The sequence below is a fragment of the Rhinoderma darwinii genome, chromosome 2 (assembly GCF_050947455.1).
Source record: "Rhinoderma darwinii isolate aRhiDar2 chromosome 2, aRhiDar2.hap1, whole genome shotgun sequence".
NCBI lineage: Eukaryota > Metazoa > Chordata > Amphibia > Anura > Rhinodermatidae > Rhinoderma > Rhinoderma darwinii.
In genome coordinates this window covers 128,520,283-128,542,927 of record NC_134688.1, presented here as the reverse complement: position 1 = coordinate 128,542,927, position 22,645 = coordinate 128,520,283, and the positions used below count along the sequence as shown (strand labels likewise).

The window sequence follows — 22,645 nt, the reverse complement described above, 5'->3', positions numbered from 1 at the left end:
TGCGGAAAAAATTAGTTTTGTTTATAACTCAAAGGTCACGGCAAAAAAATGTAATTATCCTGCGGCGTGTGAACCCAGCCTTAGATCAGCTGTGCTCGGGCTAAACTATAAGGACATTTTTGTGCAGCTTGGGATAAACTATTAGGTGGTTATAGTGTTCATATATATATTTAGTAATGCACGCATAGTAAACAGCCCAACGATAGTGGTCGACCCTATTTTTAATGTCATTTGTGTGTCATACACGTTGCATGAAGAGGACTCCCATATATTCTTTCCCTACAACTTGTGTAGGATTTTTTAGACATGCCACAAGGACACTCATCCAGGCAGAAGATGGTGTATTTACTTAGAATGTCTGTAAGCAATCATTTGTATGCTGTAAGTTGCGCTCCTTGCTTTGAAACAAATAATATGGGAGATAAACAGAACTAAGCTGTTGGGTCACGTGTGTGACAGCGAAGTGGAGATAAATCACTATCTGTTTCCTAAGTCATAACTCCAAATCTGTACAGCAGCAATAAAGCACAGTATTTATTACTATGGAATTCCATAGCATACTAGCCATTACAGCAGGGGTGGGCAAAGAATGGAGGCTTTGGGAAGCAGTTAGGTCTCATGCACACGACCATAATTTGTATCTGCAATTATGTATCTGTATTTGCGGATAAAATACTGACCCATTCATTTCTATCAACCGTCCCATATATACGGGTGTGTCAGCGCCGTAGAAATGTGCCACAAAAAATAGGATATGTCCTATTTTTCGTATTTACGGACCATGCGCCTATACTTTATAATGTGAGCATAGTCCGCAAATGGGGGTGACACTCCGCGGCCCATCCGTGCAGTATTTACTGACGATAAATACTGCACGGTCGTGTGTATGAGGCCTAAGTTCTGTTCAGGAGCTGGGATTAGGGCCTGTTCACATCAGCATTCACTTTCCGTTCAGGGGTTCCGTCGGAGGTTTCCGTCATGGAACCCCGCAACGGAAAGTCACAGCTTCCGTTTGCATCACCATTGATATCAATGGTGGTGGAAACATTGCTAATGGCTTCCGTTTGTCACCGTTCCGGCAGGTTTCAATAGCGCAAAAAAAAAAACGGAAATCATTAGCAATGTTTCCGTCACCATTGAAACATCCGACGGAACCCCTCAACGGAAAGTCAACGCTGATGTGAACAGGCCCTTAGTTACATCCATTTACTTCATTAGTAATGACGCCAGTAAAGATCATTTCGCCATGCTGCCTTCTGAGAGACTACCAGACTGCATTACAGCATAAACCAAAATCAATATGAGATTTTACCACCGTGCATTACAGGGTGGTAAATCAATATAAGAATCTGCTAAAACCTCATTCCAGCTCATTATATAAAACTGAACATACAGTACAGAAGATGATTTGCTTCTGTTAAAAAAAAATAAAAAAGAAGTTGTCTGTTGTTGAACTGGAAACATAACGGATGATAAAGGGTTATTCTCATCTCTGATATTTATGGCATATCCACAGGATATGCCACAATTGTCCCATAGATGCGAGTCCTAGCTCTGGGTCATGCTCTTCTCTAGAATGAGGAACCTCTTAGGGTATGTTCACACAGCTTATTTTCGGCCGTTTTCCAAACATCTGCACGTTGATTTCAATGGGAAAAACGGCGTTCTGTTCCGACGGGCCGTTTTTTTTACGCGGCCATTTTTCAAAATGGCCGCGAAAAATAAGCCGTTTTACATAGACTATAGAAAAACGGCTCCAAAAATGGCCTGAAAAACGCAGCGAACATTGCGAGTGGCTTAAAAAGCTTCTGAAAATCAGGAGCTGTTTTCGACGTTTTTTTTGTCCTACCTTATTACTGTGCTATGATTATTCTGTACTCCATTCCATGTCTGGAGAGCAGCGAGGGCAAGAGAAGGTATAACTGGGGTCCGGGGGGGGGGGGGGGGGGGCGACCTTAATAGAGAAAGGTGCGGGTCCCAAAGTTGGCACTTACATTTATCTGACGTTCATGGCTTATCAGGTGGATATGCCATAAATGTCCAAGATGGGTATACCTCTTTAATAGTAGCACAAATGGCAGACCAGGAGGCTTTCAAAAAAATGATGCAAAAAAAATTAAACACAAAACACAATTGTGGAAGAAGAGGATAGATTATTAAAAAAAAAAAAAAGAAACCCAGCGGTTTCAGAGCTGCTGGGGCAGAATAAAGCGTGGATCTGAGACGTTCACCGCCTCTTTGTAATGCCACACTGCTCTGGGGAAGGTGCTCTGGACATCAATTTATAATAATATCTTAATAAAATTTAAAAATAAGATTAATGACTTGGGTGCTCTAGTGAACGTAGGAGAGGGAAGATGGCTCACATGGCACACATTTTCTAGTAAATCTCACTTAGGAAATAACCAGTTTCTACTATTTGCTCAGGTGACGGAGTTTTGAAAATTTAAAGTACGCAATATAGCTGAAGTGGAGATACTTGGAGCATTTGATGGATTGGGACACTGCTGGAAGCTCTCTACCAGGCCTTTACAGCAAACGAAGAAATCAGTCTCTCAACTCTCTTAGCATTTCTTGCTTTCAGACTTGGGAAATGGAATAATATGACTCGGAAATTTCAGGAAAAATTTTAGAAGAATGGGAGAAAGTGCGGAAAGCAATGGTGAATTAACAGTGTCGCGAGATGCACTTCCGCCTTATGCACAGAGCAACGTATGCCTTTGACTTGTCACATAGAGATGCACTAGCACACTATTTACGTAGTTGTCCTAAATGCGACTTAAATAAAGCCAACCTCTTACATGGAATGTGGCATTGCCCACAAATAGCGGAATTTTGGAAGAATTACTTAAATTTTATTATATACCTGGGATGTGACGTTACCGGCCACTCCACAAGTGCTGTTATTTCATTATATACCTTTAGATGATAATACCGGCGGCTCGCCTCTATTAGCTAAAAAAGTGATCCACGTAGCCTTATTGGTTATCAAAAAATGCATTTTGTGCCTGGTTACAGAACTCTGTTCCAGAGCTTTCTGAAGTACTTACTACTCTCAAAACATTGCTAATGTATGAAAAAATTGACATAGAACGACACAAAGAAAAATCCACAGAGAATTTCCTTAACCCCTAGGCGCACCACGACGCAACTGTATGTCTGTGTGGCCAGTTTCTTAGCGCAGGAAGGGGTAAAGTTGCTGCGCGGTTCCCGGTGCACACTATCTACGACAGCTGACATTCAACTGTTGCCGATCAGTGGCTCATCGGGTCTGCCATGTATGGAAGCCTATGAGGACCAGCCTCTGGCTAGTCCTCATAGACTTAGGGTATGTTCACACGCAAACGCAAAATACGTCTGAAATTACGGAGCTGTTTTCAGGCGAAAACCGCTCCTGAATTTCAGACGTTTTTGCAAGTACTCACGTTTTTCGCAGCGTCTTTTACGGACGTTATTGGAGCTGTTTTTCAATGGAGTCAATGAAAAACGGCTCCAAAAACGTCCCAAGAAGTTGTCCTGCACTTCTTTGACGCAAGCATATTTTTATGCGCCGTCTTTTGACAGCGACACGTAAAATTACACCTCGTCTGAACAGAACATCGTAAGACCCATTGCAAGCAATGGGCAGATGTTTGCAGACGTATTGGAGCCGTCTTTTCAGACGTATTTCGAGGCGTAAAACGCCTGAATTACGTCTGAAAATAGGTCCTGTGTACATACCCTTACTATCAGAGTGACTGTGACGTCACACTGACAGTTGGAATATATTACACTACTAGGTAGTGTAATGTATTCTAGCAGCGATCAGGCTGCAGGTAAAAAAAGAAGTTAATACAAATGTTTTACAAAACTGTAAAAATATTTTTTTTTCCTATAAGTCTTTTATTATAGGAAAAAAATGAAAACGTTAAACAGTACACGTATTTGGTATCATAAAACTATAATGCTAAAAAAATAAATTCAAAACAATTCGAGAATCACAATTTTTTGGTCACCACCCCTCCCAAAATATAGAATAAAAAGTGATCAAAAAATCGCATGTACCCCAAAATAGTACCAGAAAAAACTACAACCGTCCAGCAAAAAAAAAAACAAGCCCTTACACAGCTTTTTTGACTGAAAAATAAAAAAAAGTTATGGCTCTCAGAATATGGTGACACAAAAAATTAATTATTTTTTAAAAAATCTCTTTATTTGTTTAAGACAAAATACTGAGATTTAGTAAAAGACAATGAAGAGACAAAAGACAAGAAATGAGAATGAACATTTCAAAATCAGTACAGTATCTCTGCAGTATAGTTTGACAAAAGGAAAATTCTTGTGCAAACGCTGCAAAACATAAAAAAACGATATACATATGGTATCGTCATAATCGTACCGACCCACAGAATAAAGTAAAACTCATTTATAGCACATGATGAACGCCGTAAGAAATAAAGCGTTTTGGTCACCTTAGCTCTAAATAAAATGTATGTACCAAAAAATGGTACCAATAAGGCCATGTTCAGACGTGGCAGAATTTTTCCGCTTCAAATGTTGGTGCAGATTCAGGCAGTTACGCAACGAATCTGCACCAACATCTGCATATTTGACAGGTAATTCAGACGTTGCAGATATCGCAGCGGACTTGCCCCAGATTTCAGTTTTTGCATTGCAAAGGCTGAAATCTGCAGTGAAATTCCGCTTCTTCTCCGCAAAGTAATGAGCATGATGCAGAGGGGAAATTCTGCACCGCAGCCTAATTTCCGCACAGTTAGTTTCCGCAACGTCTGAACTAAGTTTCCTAAAAATGTGCAGAAACAAATGTGAAAAACGGCTGCTGCAGAATTCCACTGCGGACTGTCCGCAGCGGAATTAAACAGCAATTCCGCCACGTCTGAATATGCCCTAAAAACGACAGCTCGTCCCACCAAAAATAAGCCCTCACACCGCTCCATCGACTAAAAAAGTTATGGATCTCAGAAGGTGTTGATACAAATTATTTTTTTTAACAAATAGTTTTTTCTTTGTAAAAGTAGTAGAATATAAAATAACCTATATACATTTGGTATCACCGTAATCGTATTGAGACGTAAAATAAAGTTAAGTTGTCTTTTTACCGCACGGTGAAAGCGGTAAAAATGAAACCCAAAAAACTATGGAGGAATTGCAATTTCACCCCACAAAGAACTTTATTTTCGGTTTCCCAGTACATTATATGTTACTTAAATGGTGTCAATAGAAACTACAACTCTTCCCGCAAAAAATAAGCCCTCACACCACTCTATTGACAGAAAAATAAAAAAGTTATCGCGTTTGGAAGGCGGGGAGTGAAAAACTAAAATGGAAAAGCAAAAAAGGATCAGTCCTGAAAAGGTTTTAGTGGACAAAAATGTAGATTTTCATTTTCACGGCCTAATTCCACTAAATTCTGCAAAAAAACCTGTGGGGTCAAAATGCTAATTATACCCCTAGAAAAATTCCTTGAGTGGTGTAGTTTCCCAAATGGGGTCACTTTTGGGGTGTATCCACTCTTTTGTTCCCTCCAGGGCATTGCAATCGCGACATGGCACTGAAAACCAATCCAGTAAAATCTGTGCTCCAAAATCCAAATAGTGCTCCTTCACTTCTGAGCCCTGCTCTGGGTCCAAATAGCAGTTTATTACCACATATGGGGTATTTCCATAATCAGAAGATGCTTTACAAATGTTGGAGTGCATTTTCTTCTTTATTCCTTGTAAATATTACAAATTTCTATCTTTTTTCAGAAAAAAAGTAGATTTTCATTTTAACAGACTAACCCCAATTAATATAGCAAAATACCTGTGGGGGTCAAAATGCTAACCATACCCCTAGATATATTCCTTGAGGGGAGTAGTTTCCAAAATGGGGTCACTTTTGGGGGGTTTCCACTGTTTTGGCACCACAAGACCCCTTCAAACCTGACATAGTGCCTAAAATATAATATATAAAAAAAAAGAGGCCCCACTAGGTGCTCCTTTGCTTCTGAGGCCGGTGTTTCAGTCCATTATCACACTAAGGCCACATGTGGGATATTTCTAAAAACTGCAGAACCTGGGCAATAAATATTGGTTGCGTTTCTCTGGTAAAACCTTCTGTGTTACAGATTTTTTTTTTATTACAAATGAATTTTGGCAACAACAAAAAAAATGAAATTTGTAAATTTCCCCTCTACATTGCTTTATTTCCTGTGAAATGCCTAAAGGGTTAAGAATGCTGTTTTAATACTTTGAGGGGTGCAGTTTTTAAATGGGGTGATTTATTGGGGGATTTTTAATATATAAGGCCCTCAAAACCATTTCAGAACTAAACTGGTACCTGTAATAATAGTCTTTTGAAAATGTGAGAAATTGCTGCTAAAGTTCTAAACATTGTAACGTCCTAGAAAAATAAAAGGAAGCTCAAAAAACGATGCAAACATAAAGTAGACATGTGGGAAATGTTAACTAGTCACTATTTTGTGTGGTATTACTATCTGTTTTACAAGCAGATTAATTTACATTTATAAAAATGTTTTTTCACTAATAAATATTGAATTTATCGACCAAATTTTTCCACTAACATAAAGTATAATAGATCACGAGAAAACAATCTCCAAATCGCTTGGATAGGTAAAAACTTTCCCAAGTTATTACCACATAAAGTGACACATATCTGATTTGAAAAAATCGGCTGTGCCACATGGCCAAAACAGGCTGCGTCCTGAAGGGGTTAAAACATAGTTTACGTTTATAGAAAAACATTACTCTTCAGCTGATATTGGCACTTTAATGCATACATTTCAATATGCATCATGGTATAATTTACAGAATATCCAAGGAACTCTGGGTTTACTGCAGAGCAGCTAGAGGGAGACTGTCCGCAGAGGCGATTTTGTTATCATTCTGAGTGGGAGTTTGGAATTATATTGTAATTGTTCATTTACAAATATTATGATGTTACAGGTAAATAAGAACATTTTTCTTTGGAGTCGGAAAACACACACGTTAGGGTCTGTTCACATCAGTGTTGGCTTTCTATTGAGGGGTTCCGATACTCCACAACGGAAAGGTAAACGGAAACCTTAGCTTCCCTTTGCATCACCATTGATATCAATGGTGACGGAAACATTGCTAATGGTATCCGTTTTTTTTGACAGAATCAATAGCGCAGTCGACTGCACTATTGATGCCGTCAAAAAAACTGAAACCTGCCGGAATGGTGACTAACGGAAACCATTAGCAATGTTTCCGTCACCATTGATATCAATGGTGATGCAAACGGAAGCTAAGGTTTCCGTTTGCCTTTCCGTTGAGGGGTTCACTCGACGGAACCCCGGAACGTAAAGCCAACTCTGATATGAACAGGCCCTAACTTTCTGAAATTTTACTTTTGTTATTGAAAATGCCTTTCTGATATGTAACATACAATTAATGATGTGCAATTTTTATTTTCGTATGTGTTTCCATCTCTGAATAAAAATTAGTTAAATAAAGTGAATTGCGCCCCCCCCCCACCTGTGTATGAATTGTTACGTGATAGTCACGGTATGTTCACTTGGTTTCTATATGAAGTAGAAATATACGAGACTGATTTCAAGAGAAAACAGCCTATAAAACCAGGCATTTTTGAGGCAGATTTGCAAACATTTTTGAAGTGCTCTTAAGCGTTTTTGGCATTGTCCATAGGAAATCAGCCTCAAGAAGTGACATTCACTTCTTTTTTACAAGGTGTAATTTTACGCCTTTGTCTTTGAAACAGCGGTATAAAATGACACCTCATATGCACTACCCAGATTATAACTGTTGCAAACAATGCTAAGCTGTTTGCAGTAGTTTTGAAGGAGTATTTCTGAGCCTAATACGACACTTTTGCGCTCTGAAATCCGCCTGAAGATACTCAGCGTGTACAGACCCTAATACGTTACACGAACACTACATAGAAGTCATGGGAAATAAGTAGTGATCATGGCAGTTCAACTAGATTTTAATGGACTTCTGTGGCACGCTGGGGCGTAACTAGAATGGGTAGGACCAGTCAGAAATCGCCCTCCCCTGAATTGTAGTAATGGAAACCGTGGCAGAACTACATTTAGTTGAGCAGAAATATTGCCTTGGATAGTAGTGCCATTTAGTAGACCCCACATATTGTAGCATGCCAGGAATGGTGCGGTTTTTACTGCGCAGTAGTGCCACTTACGCATTTCGTGACTATGTCGTTTCTTATAGGATGTTTTGTGGTAACGGACCATTTCCATAAAAACTAGTGGAAGATCTGAACTGATCCCTGACAACTTTCTGACTCCAGTTACACCTATGATGAGGTGCAAAAAAAGTTGGCACATGATGCGTGTATACGAAGCGCTGCACAGTGTGGAGTAGTATAAAGATGTGCGGACATTACTTGTGACGTGTGGAGTAGTATAAAGATGAGCGGACATTACTTGTGACATGTGTGGAGTAGTATAAAGATGAGCGGACATTACTTGCGACGTGTGGAGTAGTATAAAGATGAGCGGACATTACTTGTGACGTGTGTGGAGTAGTATAAAGATGAGCGGACATTACTTACGACATGTGTGGAGTAGTATAAAGATGAGCGGACATTACTTGTGACATGTGTGGAGTAGTATAAAGATTAGCGGACATTACTTGCGACGTGTGGAGTAGTATAAAGATGAGCGGACATTACTTACGACATGTGTGGAGTAGTATAAAGATGAGCGGACATTACTTGTGACATGTGTGGAGTAGTATAAAGATTAGCGGACATTACTTGCGACGTGTGGAGTAGTATAAAGATGAGCGGACATTACTTGTGACATGTGTGGAGTAGTATAAAGATGAGCGGACATTACTTGCGGCATGTGTGGAGTAGTATAAAGATGAGCGGACATTCCTTGCGACATGTGTGGAGTAGTATAAAGATGAGCGGACATTACTTGCGACGTGTGTGGAGTAGTATAAAGATGAGCGGACATTACTTGCGACGTGTGTGGAGTAGTATAAAGATGAGCGGACATTACTTGCGACATGTGTGGAGTAGTATAAAGATGAGCGGACATTACTTGCGACGTGTGTGGAGTAGTATAAAGATGAGCGGACATTACTTGCGACATGTGTGGAGTAGTATAAAGATGAGCGGACATTACTTGCGACGTGTGTGGAGTAGTATAAAGATGAGCGGACATTACTTGTGACATGTGTGGAGTAGTATAAAGATGAGCGGACATTACTTGCGACATGTGTGGAGTAGTATAAAGATGAGCGGACATTACTTGTGACGTGTGTGGAGTAGTATAAAGATGAGCGGACATTACTTGCGACATGTGTGGAGTAGTATAAAGATGAGCGGACATTACTTGCGACATGTGTGGAGTAGTATAAAGATGAGCGGACATTACTTGTGACATGTGTGGAGTAGTATAAAGATGAGCGGACATTACTTGTGACGTGTGTGGAGTAGTATAAAGATGAGCGGACATTACTTGCGACATGTGTGGAGTAGTATAAAGATGAGCGGACATTACTTGTGACGTGTGTGGAGTAGTATAAAGATGAGCGGACATTACTTGTGACGTGTGGAGTAGTATAAAGATGAGCGGACATTACTTGTGACGTGTGTGGAGTAGTATAAAGATGAGCGGACATTACTTGTGACATGTGTGGAGTAGTATAAAGATGAGCGGACATTACTTGCGACATGTGTGGAGTAGTATAAAGATGAGCGGACATTACTTGCGACATGTGTGGAGTAGTATAAAGATGAGCGGACATTACTTGCGACATGTGTGGAGTAGTATAAAGATGAGCGGACATTACTTGTGACATGTGTGGAGTAGTATAAAGATGAGCGGACATTACTTGTGACATGTGTGGAGTAGTATAAAGATGAGCGGACATTACTTGTGACGTGTGTGGAGTAGTATAAAGATGAGCGGACATTACTTGTGACATGTGTGGAGTAGTATAAAGATGAGCGGACATTACTTGTGACATGTGTGGAGTAGTATAAAGATGAGCGGACATTACTTGTGACGTGTGTGGAGTAGTATAAAGATGAGCGGACATTACTTGTGACATGTGTGGAGTAGTATAAAGATGAGCGGACATTACTTGTGACGTGTGTGGAGTAGTATAAAGATGAGCGGACATTACTTGTGACATGTGTGGAGTAGTATAAAGATGAGCGGACATTACTTGCGACATGTGTGGAGTAGTATAAAGATGAGCGGACATTACTTGCGACATGTGTGGAGTAGTGTAAAGATGAGCGGACATTCCTTGCGACGTGTGGAGTAGTATAAAGATGAGCGGACATTACTTGCGACATGTGTGGAGTAGTATAAAGATGAGCGGACATTACTTGTGACATGTGTGGAGTAGTATAAAGATGAGCGGACATTACTTGTGACATGTGTGGAGTAGTATAAAGATGAGCGGACATTACTTGCTACATGTGTGGAGTAGTATAAAGATGAGCGGACATTACTTGTGACGTGTGTGGAGTAGTATAAAGATGAGCGGACATTACTTGTGACATGTGTGGAGTAGTATAAAGATGAGCGGACATTACTTGCGACATGTGTGGAGTAGTATAAAGATGAGCGGACATTACTTGCGACATGTGTGGAGTAGTGTAAAGATGAGCGGACATTCCTTGCGACGTGTGGAGTAGTATAAAGATGAGCGGACATTACTTGCGACATGTGTGGAGTAGTATAAAGATGAGCGGACATTACTTGTGACATGTGTGGAGTAGTATAAAGATGAGCGGACATTACTTGTGACATGTGTGGAGTAGTATAAAGATGAGCGGACATTACTTGCGACATGTGTGGAGTAGTATAAAGATGAGCGGACATTACTTGCGACATGTGTGGAGTAGTATAAAGATGAGCGGACATTACTTGCGACATGTGTGGAGTAGTATAAAGATGAGCGGACATTACTTGCGACATGTGTGGAGTAGTATAAAGATGAGCGGACATTCCTTGTGACATGTGTGGAGTAGTATAAAGATGAGCGGACATTACTTGTGACATGTGTGGAGTAGTATAAAGATGAGCGGACATTACTTGCGACATGTGTGGAGTAGTATAAAGATGAGCGGACATTACTTGCGACATGTGTGGAGTAGTATAAAGATGAGCGGACATTACTTGTGACGTGTGTGGAGTAGTATAAAGATGAGCGGACATTACTTGTGACATGTGTGGAGTAGTATAAAGATGAGCGGACATTACTTGTGACGTGTGTGGAGTAGTATAAAGATGAGCGGACATTACTTGCGACATGTGTGGAGTAGTATAAAGATGAGCGGACATTACTTGTGACGTGTGTGGAGTAGTATAAAGATGAGCGGACATTACTTGTGACGTGTGGAGTAGTATAAAGATGAGCGGACATTACTTGTGACGTGTGTGGAGTAGTATAAAGATGAGCGGACATTACTTGTGACGTGTGGAGTAGTATAAAGATGAGCGGACATTACTTGCGACATGTGTGGAGTAGTATAAAGATGAGCGGACATTACTTGCGACATGTGTGGAGTAGTATAAAGATGAGCGGACATTCCTTGCGACGTGTGGAGTAGTATAAAGATGAGCGGACATTACTTGCGACATGTGTGGAGTAGTATAAAGATGAGCGGACATTACTTGCGACATGTGTGGAGTAGTATAAAGATGAGCGGACATTACTTGCGACATGTGTGGAGTAGTATAAAGATGAGCGGACATTCCTTGTGACATGTGTGGAGTAGTATAAAGATGAGCGGACATTACTTGCGACATGTGTGGAGTAGTATAAAGATGAGCGGACATTACTTGTGACGTGTGTGGAGTAGTATAAAGATGAGCGGACATTACTTGTGACATGTGTGGAGTAGTATAAAGATGAGCGGACATTACTTGTGACGTGTGTGGAGTAGTATAAAGATGAGCGGACATTACTTGCGACATGTGTGGAGTAGTATAAAGATGAGCGGACATTACTTGTGACGTGTGTGGAGTAGTATAAAGATGAGCGGACATTACTTGTGACATGTGTGGAGTAGTATAAAGATGAGCGGACATTACTTGCGACATGTGTGGAGTAGTATAAAGATGAGCGGACATTACTTGCGACATGTGTGGAGTAGTATAAAGATGAGCGGACATTACTTGTGACGTGTGTGGAGTAGTATAAAGATGAGCGGACATTACTTGTGACATGTGTGGAGTAGTATAAAGATGAGCGGACATTACTTGTGACGTGTGTGGAGTAGTATAAAGATGAGCGGACATTACTTGCGACATGTGTGGAGTAGTATAAAGATGAGCGGACATTACTTGTGACGTGTGTGGAGTAGTATAAAGATGAGCGGACATTACTTGTGACGTGTGGAGTAGTATAAAGATGAGCGGACATTACTTGTGACGTGTGTGGAGTAGTATAAAGATGAGCGGACATTACTTGTGACGTGTGGAGTAGTATAAAGATGAGCGGACATTACTTGCGACATGTGTGGAGTAGTATAAAGATGAGCGGACATTACTTGCGACATGTGTGGAGTAGTATAAAGATGAGCGGACATTCCTTGCGACGTGTGGAGTAGTATAAAGATGAGCGGACATTACTTGCGACATGTGTGGAGTAGTATAAAGATGAGCGGACATTACTTGCGACATGTGTGGAGTAGTATAAAGATGAGCGGACATTACTTGCGACATGTGTGGAGTAGTATAAAGATGAGCGGACATTCCTTGTGACATGTGTGGAGTAGTATAAAGATGAGCGGACATTACTTGCGACGTGTGGAGTAGTATAAAGATGAGCGGACATTACTTGTGACGTGTGTGGAGTAGTATAAAGATGAGCGGACATTACTTGTGACATGTGTGGAGTAGTATAAAGATGAGCGGACATTACTTGTGACGTGTGTGGAGTAGTATAAAGATGAGCGGACATTACTTGTGACATGTGTGGAGTAGTATAAAGATGAGCGGACATTACTTGCGACATGTGTGGAGTAGTATAAAGATGAGCGGACATTACTTGCGACATGTGTGGAGTAGTGTAAAGATGAGCGGACATTCCTTGCGACGTGTGGAGTAGTATAAAGATGAGCGGACATTACTTGCGACATGTGTGGAGTAGTATAAAGATGAGCGGACATTACTTGTGACATGTGTGGAGTAGTATAAAGATGAGCGGACATTACTTGTGACATGTGTGGAGTAGTATAAAGATGAGCGGACATTACTTGCTACATGTGTGGAGTAGTATAAAGATGAGCGGACATTACTTGCGACATGTGTGGAGTAGAATAAAGATGAGCGGACATTACTTGCGACATGTGTGGAGTAGTATAAAGATGAGCGGACATTACTTGTGACGTGTGTGGAGTAGTATAAAGATGAGCGGACATTACTTGCGACATGTGTGGAGTAGTATAAAGATGAGCGGACATTACTTGTGACATGTGTGGAGTAGTATAAAGATGAGCGGACATTACTTGTGACATGTGTGGAGTAGAATAAAGATGAGCGGACATTACTTGCGACATGTGTGGAGTAGTATAAAGATGAGCGGACATTACTTGTGACATGTGTGGAGTAGTATAAAGATGAGCGGACATTACTTGCGACATGTGTGGAGTAGTATAAAGATGAGCGGACATTACTTGTGACATGTGTGGAGTAGTATAAAGATGAGCGGACATTACTTGCGACATGTGTGGAGTAGTATAAAGATGAGCGGACATTACTTGTGACATGTGTGGAGTAGTATAAAGATGAGCGGACATTACTTGTGACATGTGTGGAGTAGAATAAAGATGAGCGGACATTACTTGCGACATGTGTGGAGTAGTATAAAGATGAGCGGACATTACTTGCGACGTTTGGTTGTTTACATGGAGAGAGGTGCTGAGTGGACATTACTTGTGACATGTGTGGAGTGTCTCATGTCTGTAACGCCTCAGTCTATTATTAGACACACCGGGGTCCGGGGATAGCCTACACATAGGAGTGGTGCCCACAGGGAACGTTCTTGCTGGGGAGGGGTCGTGTAGGTGGAGACGGAGATGTTGTGGGGGCAGGACAGTGCACGGTATGAGTGGTGGGAGAGCATTGCAGGGTGTGGTGACATTTATCAGGGGGTGGTGCTGTGTGGCCGGGAGAGAGGTGAAGTGGCTGGGGAGACACTTAAAGGGGCGGTAGTGGGTGGTCGGTGTGATTGTATGGGGAGGAAGGGGCGGGACTGGGTGGTCGGGTGTGAGAGACTGGAAGGAAGGGGGCGGGGTTGCTACATGAAGGGGCGGTGGGTGGTCGGGTGTGATAGTACGGGGAGTAATAAGAGGGGGCGGTGTCGGTGGAAGATGGCGGCCAGGCGCGCCACTATGCCCGGCTCCTCCACACTACCCCCGGCCGGTAAGAGAGGAGTGGGCGGCCTGGCTGACACGGATTGGTTTGTTTTCTCCCGGCAGGAGTGTGACAAGATGTCCGGGAGCGGCATGATGAGGGATCCTCCAGCCGGGACAACTTCAGCGACTGCTCCGGGAGACGAGTCCTCTGACAGCGAGGGCGAACACGAAGGACCCCAGAAACTTATCCGCAAAGTGTCCACCTCGGGGCAGATCCGCAGCAAGGTGAGAGACATGTCTGTTATATAATGTGTTCTCCTATACATGATACATACACCGCACACTGCCTGCATCTGCCATAACCACCTATGTGAGCAGCCTGTCCATGAAATCACCTGAACTTCTAGTCAGACCGGGCTGTCATCATGCACTGTCCTCTATCACCCTGCACTGACACTAAGGACTACGCTGTCATCATGCACTGTGCTCCATCACCCTGCACTGACACTAAGGACTACACTGTCATCATGCACTGTCCTCCATCACCCTGCACTGACACTTAGGACTACACTGTCATCATGCACTGTCCTCCATCACCCTGCACTGACACTTAGGACTACACTGTCATCATGCACTGTCCTCCATCACCCTGCACTGACACTTAGGACTACACTATCATCATGTACTGTGCTCCATCACCCTGCACTGACACTTAGGACTACACTGTCATCATGTACTGTGCTCCATCACCCTGCACTGACACTTAGGACTACACTGTCATCATGCACTGACACTAAGGACTACACGGTCATCATGTACTGTGCTCCGTCATCATGCACTGACACTAAGGACTACACGGTCATCATGTACTGTGCTCCATCACCCTGCACTGACACTTAGGACTACACTGTCATCATGCACTGACACTAAGGACTACACTGTCATCATGTACTGTGCTCCATCACCCTGCACTGACACTAAGGACTACACTGTCATCATGTACTGTGCTCCATCACCCTGCACTGACACTAAGGACTACACTGTCATCATGTACTGTGCTCCATCACCCTGCACTGACACTTAGGACTACACTGTCATCATGCACTGTGCTCCATCACCCTGCACTGACACTAAGGACTACACTGTCATCATGCACTGTGCTCCATCACCCTGCACTCACACTTAGGACTACACTGTCATCATGCACTGACACTAAGGACTACACTGTCATCATGTACTGTGCTCCATCACCCTGCACTGACACTTAGGACTACACTGTCATCATGCACTGTGCTCCACCACCCTGCACTCACACTTAGGACTACACTGTCATCATGCACTGACACTAAGGACTACACTGTCATCATGTACTGTGCTCCATCACCCTGCACTGACACTTAGGACTACACTGTCATCATGCACTGACACTAAGGACTACACTGTCATCATGTACTGTGCTCCATCACCCTGCACTGACACTTAGGACTACACTGTCATCATGCACTGTGCTCAATCACCCTGCACTGACACTTAGGACTACACTGTCATGCACTGTGCTCCATCACCCTGCACTGACACTTAGGACTACACTGTCATCATGTACTGTGTTCCACCACCCTGTACTGACGCTAAGAACTACACTGTCATCATGCACTGTGCTCCATCACCCTGCACTGACACTTAGGACTACACTGTCATCATGCACTGTGCTCCATCACCCTGCACTCACACTTAGGACTACACTGTCATCATGCACTGACACTAAGGACTACACTGTCATCATGTACTGTGCTCCATCACCCTGCACTGACACTTAGGACTACACTGTCGTCATGTACTGTGCTCCATCACATCACACTGCACTGACACTAAGGACTACACTGTCATCATGTACTGTGCTCTTTCCCCCAGGACTGACACTTAGGACTACACTGTCATCATGTACTGGGCACTGTGCTCTTTCCCCCAGGACTGACACTTAGGACTACACTGTCATCATGCACTGGGCACTGTGCTCTATCACCCTGCACTGACACTTAGGATTACACTGCAGTTAAAATGTTATTTTCAAACATCCAGCGCCTGGGAAGTCTGCTCCAGAGCTGCACCTGTGTGGTATTTGGCAGTGCTATACTTCAGTATAGTGATATATGGCCAGCCTATGCCAGGACTGCCCTTTTACATAGCGGTGCGTGGTCATACTGTGCCACACCTGCAACTTTATATATACAGTAACATGACAAGCCTCTGCCAGACCATTGTATAGTTGTGTCTGGCAAGCATATGCCAGCGCTGCACTATTTATATAGCATTACGTGACCGGCTCCTACCAGTGCTGCACCTTTTATATACTGCTATGTAACAAGCATGAACCAGATCTGCACTCTTCTATAGTGGTATGCAGAAAAACTGTCCGAGCTGTATGTTTGTATAGTGGTTCGTGACCTGCCTGTGCCATAGCTGATGCAGTGGTGGGTGCTGTCCTCTCATAGTTCAGCTGCCCCCTTGTGTGGTGTAGTTGGCACTTCTTGAACTGTACATGTAAATGGTCACATCTGGTCAGCCTGTATGTACATAGTAGAAGAGACTAGTATGTAATGTGCTGGCGGCATTTACCCTGTGTAACGTGTACTCTCTGGTCTACTGTAAATGTTTGGTACGCTTGTTACATTATGTAAGTGATGATTTTCCACGCTCTGGACAAGTTGCTTGTTTCCTGCTTTCTGATATATTGAGCGGATTATACACGCTGTGAAATCTAGCAGCAGAGCTGGATGCCCTGTTAAGCTCCGCACCGCATCTGGGGTTACAAGAATTAATGTAAGCTCGGGTAGCTGTGCTGATCCAGGAGCAAATCCAATTCCCAACTGGACAATGTAAAGAATTTTGTCTTGTTCCAAGGCATAGTGTTTTTTGTTTTACTTTTTAATACTAATATATATACTTTTCTTGTACTGATTCTGAGTTACAGCCTGTATTCTATTCCAGAGCTTCATTTATTTAGTGCATTTGTTATTGGAAACAGTCAGCAAACTTGTGCTCCTATAATGCAGTGGGACAGTTTATCAACATCAGATACTGTACAGTCCCCCGGAGTAAAGATTACATTACCCAGAATGCCAATCCTATGTAATATCTGTTGTATTTACACGTAGTTTTTGCAGCGATTTTCAACATTGCAGCAACAAAGTGGCAAGTTTTACTAAAATGTGTTGCAGTTTTGCCTTCATTCCGAAAAACATAAGAAATGACTCGTAGCTATACATATAGGGTATAACTAAGGTTTTTTTTCAATGTTCTGTTGATTGTGGGAATATGCTTTAAAATTAAGTAACCTACCAATATATGTATGTTTTAGTGGTTTTTTTCTGTGTTCATTTGTGTAGAAGAGTATTTTATTTTTAGGGTTTCTGGGATAGATTGTAAATGTCTTAAAATAAAGCTTTACATATATATATATTGTGTAATATTATTATTGTAATATGTATTTTTTTTGCTGTTTTCACATACTGTTTATATGCTGTGCATTGCATAAAGAAAAATGTGTTTCATTCAAATCATCAACAAGCTAGTGTTCTTATTTGGCATGTTTTGCTGCTACTTTGCATCAGATTTCACCCTACGAAAATCCACAAAATTTCCGTAACGTAATGAGCATGCTCTGGATTTGAAAATTGTCATTTACTGTAAATTGTTACTGGTTTTCGTTGTGGAATGTACCCTGAAAATCCGCTAACAATTCTTCAATGTCTAAAGTCCTCCTTCGGTCTATATGTAGTGTGCGTTGTGTATATAGATGTGAATAGGCTGGTGGTCTGATTGGTTCATTAATACCTTTTTTTTTAAAGGGGTACTATCATTAGACTTTTTTGCCTAAAACAGCTTGAAATCCAATTGTTTTGTCAATAAAATTTTGCTTTCGTTGCTTGGCTAGCCATTCAGTTTTTGGAGTTCCATTCAAGTCAATGGAGCCCATAGAAGTCTAAAGACAGGGCCGAGCATGCACGGTAATAAACAGAGTGCATCTCCGCTAGTTGAAAGACTTCTTTCTGAGCAAGTGCAGAACTGGAGAGTATTTCTCACAAGGAGAGAAGACTGGCGGCGAACTGCGCCGACTCTCCCACCAGTAGTAGGATGAAATCCTGTTTTGGTACCAACTTCCTGGAAAGGGGACATGGACTCCAGGCAATTTGAGGTCACAGAAGTGGAATATTTTTGAATACTGTTCATTACAAAGTTTTTAACTTTTTAAAGGGCACTTTCTTAAAGCCATTTATGTTAATGTGAAACCCTTTTAAAATACATCAATGTAAGTATTGTATATAAGCGCTCCGCTGTTTCCGACCGATCCGGTCATTTATATAGAGATTGACTCAGGCTGTGAACACTTTCATTGTGACAGTAAGGATCGCAGAGGATACGTCTAGATTTATATTCGATGTAGTGCACTCATAAATGTGTCTAACCTGCAGATTTGGGCTTTTTCCTTCCCTCCTGGTTTCTGTAAATGTACACTTCCTTTGTTCTTCGTAGTGTAATGTAACCGCTTGCATGTCTAGCTATCTAGTCGTGCATGTGTCTAAGTTTTTACTTGAGGTTATCATTGTCATGTGTGCAGGTCCGTCAGGGTACAATGCCGAGATAGCCTGGGTTATTACCGCTTTATCAGAAGTGACCTGTACTGATCCACAAGCTCTGACTTGTTTTTGGTTATTGCAGTCATTTTATACAATTCAATAGCCATAATGCACATTTTCACACAGCTTTTTTTTTTTTTTTCTTTATTGATTTGTTTATTTTTTCTTCGAAGTTTCTGCTATTTTAATTGTTTTTTTTATTTTTTTTGAAACTATGATTACATAGTCCCTTTTTATAGTCAATGGAAATGTGAGTTTCCTATTCATGGATGGATAGTTACTTTTAAAGTATTTTCCACCTGTAGAAACTAATGGAATGATTAGGATATGCTGGAACTCACTGATTGTGGGGGGTCCAACTGCTGGGGCCCCCCACAATACAAAAAAAATATAGGTTCTCAGCACCAGTAAAGGATAGATACCCCTTTTAAATTTTTCCTCCACGGAGCTACTCTAAGGCTTTATTCAGACGAACGGGAAAAACGTCCGTGCACCGCGCGTTGCACGGACCTATATGTGTCTATGGGGCCGTGCAGACATGTCCGTGATTTTTGCTCAGCGTGAGTCTGCTGGAAAAAAAGTCACGACATGTCCGTTCTTTCGGCGATTTGCACGCATCACGCACCCATTGAAGTCAATGGGTGCGTGAAAACCACGCATGCCGCATGGAAGCACTTCCGTGCGAACTGCGTGATTCGCGCAAGAGCTGTCAAAAGGATGAATGTAAACAGAAAAGCACCACGTGCTTTTCTGTTTACAAACATCCAGACAGAGTGTCTTTGAGAAGAGCGAACCCGGACAACCGAACCGAACCCGGCAAAAAAATTTCCGATACGCGACGTCAGGAGATAGTCACTGTCCAGGGTGCTGAAAGAGTTAAACTGTTTCAGCACCCTGGACAGCGACTTCCGATCCCAATATACGTGAACGTGTAAAAAAAAAGTTCTGACTTACCGATAACTCCCGGCTTCTTCCTCCAGTCTGACCTCCCGGGATGACAATTCAGTCCAAGTGACAGCTGCAGCCAAGCACAGGCTGCAGCGGTCACATGGACTGCCGCGTAATCCAGGGAGGTGGGGCCAGATGTCAAGAGAGGCGCGTCGCCAAGGACGCGTCACCAAGGCAACGGCCGGGAAGTTCTCGGTAAGTACGAACCTCCTTTTTTTTTTTTTTTTTTTTTTTTTTTTAAACAGGTTACTCGATATGGTGATCGGAATTCACTGTCGAGGGTGCTGAAAGAGTTACTGCCGATCAGTTAACTCTTTCAGCACCATGGACAGTGACTGACGTCGGCTAGCCTCCTCTCTATGATGGCTGCGCGAAAATCACGCAGCCGCGCATCATACACGGAGCTGTCAAGTGGTTTTTGCGCGCGTGTGAATCCAGCCTTGGGGTGCTCGGTTTCGAATGGTCTGTGAATCTGCTAAGGTATATTTAAGATCTAGTCTAAAGGATTTTTCTTTTTTTTTGCATAGAAAGAAAAAACATGTAGCATGGTTGATACCTGAAATAGGTGGTATTGATAATGCATATGGTACAAGGATGCACGTCCTCTGGAATGAGGAATAAAGGAAGTAAAAAGAATAAACCAGCAAATAAACTTCCTGAAAGTTTTGTTCAATTTTCCTACCCTGCTGCCTCCTGCTGTACGCTTCACTGCACAGTTGTGTGTGCTAAAGGTTCACTATCAAATCATTCGTGTTTCTCTCCAAGTTCAGATATCTTTTTATTCAGAGTGCGAATGAAAAATAAGATACTTTTTTTTACAAATAAAAAAAAAATGAAAATAGAGAGGGTTAAGAGGAAGATGAATAAGACTACTGTAAAATATAGCCAATTTTGTAACACCAGATTTTTGGCCTATTTCAGACGTATTTGTCTTTTGTTTTGTTTTAAAAAAAAAATAAAAAAAATTCAGATGTAAGCATACACACACGTCAAAAGTTTGTCCTTCTGGGATATGTTTGACAGGTCTACGTCTGGATGCTGAAAAGTATACTCATAGGAAAGAGATTTCTTTGTGGCTGATTACCGCATGGCAAAACTGCACACGTTTTACCATGAATTGCAGCAGTTTTGCAATGTATTTTTTTTAGGCTCACGGCTTCTACAGGTGAAACTAGTTCTTTCAGTAAAAAGACAGCCGTTTGTCTCGCATGAATTCACCAATTTCACTGGCTTCATTATATTTTCCTTTAAAAAAAATAAAAATAAATCCAAGTCCAGTAATTGCTAGTTTTTCAAGTTTAAAATAATACAGCAAACGTTAAAGAGAATCTATCACCAGGTTTATGCTGCCCTATCTGAAGATTGCATAAGGTAGTGCCAGAGACCCTGATTCCAAAGCTGTGTCACTTTTAAGCACTTGGTATTCTTTTTTTTAAATAATTTCTTCCATTGCAGCTCGTATTCATGAGATCCGGCTAGCCCCGCCCCCCCGGCCGCTGACACCTTTCTCCCCAAACTGCATAGAGAGAAAGCTGTCAATCAGCAGTGGGTGGGTGTTCCCATAGTAGTAAGTATAGGAGCACAGTCATGCGAAAAATAGGACATGTCCTATTTTTTTTGTGGCTCATTTCTACGGGCCGGACACACATACGTAAATATCATGGTAGGTGGCTATGGCCGATAGATACGAATGTGTAAGTATTCGCAATTATGGATCTGTAAAAACTATGGTTGTGTGGATGGGGCCTTAACTTCATTTTTAAACTAGAACTAAGACCTCCTTCAAACATAGTGGTTTTTTTTAAATGTAATTTTACACTGCATGAAACAAATGCATTTTAACGGCAACTATATATAAATCTTGAAGAAGTACCTGGCGCTGCCTGGGTATAACATGTCTGTCTGTGTGTTTATTGGATTTGTTCCAAGGGTGCCCAGGAGGCCAATCCTTTCCTCCTGTATTTTCTTGGTTTACGGGGAAATCGCTAGCAGCCCTATATACCCCGGCAGTTACCTTCCTAAATACCTAACCGCTAAACTGGTAGGAAATGGAGTCATAAGACTGTGACAGAGCCTGTTGATTAACAACATTGGCAGTTTTATTACCAGTTGGCCATAGACTATGGTTGGATCATAATTGAAAACAGTATCATGTGTGAAAGCCTACTGATTAGCACGCTGAACATCATTCTGTGCTTTATCAGTTTGCTTTCTGGCCTGGGTTCGGGCAGGAGTCTCTGCGCTTCTGAGAGCCCCCTGTCTGATCTGTTGCAGAGAAAGCCAGAGTTTGCTGAGGAGTTTCAGCAGCTCGAACAGCAGTATCACGCATTTGATCAGCTTTCAATTGGGCAAGAGTTACTACAGTCTCTGCAGCTAGCAATGCAGCTTTCCTCCCTTCCATCAATAATCTGATTGGTTGCTATGGGTAACCGCTCCCCTGTACCTTCCCATCTAGGATTATCTTGTAAAGTGCACTACCTACTACTGCCAGATAAAATCATCTTTCCTATAAAAGCAAATGTCTGTATTCGCTTCTTTAGTATTTGGATCGTGATCATGTGATCATTGCTTATAACCAGAACAACAGCAAGGTCGGGGCCTTTACGAAAACCTTCCTGAACACCCGATGTACCTATGTGCCAAATTTAGGGTCAAATGGTTCAGGCGTTTAGATGCCTATAGAGGACGACAAACAAATATGGACTTTTATAATATAGAATAGCAGAGTTACCCGG

At 42.0% G+C, this 22,645-nt stretch overlaps 1 protein-coding gene across 4 annotated transcripts in view; it reads left to right on the top strand.

The window, feature by feature from the left end:
- DGKH (diacylglycerol kinase eta) overlaps positions 1–22,645 on the top strand; it is a 271,946-nt gene that overhangs the window by 60,857 nt on the left and 188,444 nt on the right. For 3 of the 4 annotated variants that reach the window (XM_075852283.1, XM_075852285.1, XM_075852282.1), the window contains exon 1: positions 14,326–14,610. In XM_075852283.1, the coding sequence (XP_075708398.1) occupies positions 14,341–14,610 (270 nt within the window). In that variant the 5' untranslated portion in view covers positions 14,326–14,340. Of the gene's footprint in view, positions 1–14,325; positions 14,611–22,645 lie in introns of those variants that run through there. The other variant, XM_075852284.1, reaches the window with a different exon arrangement.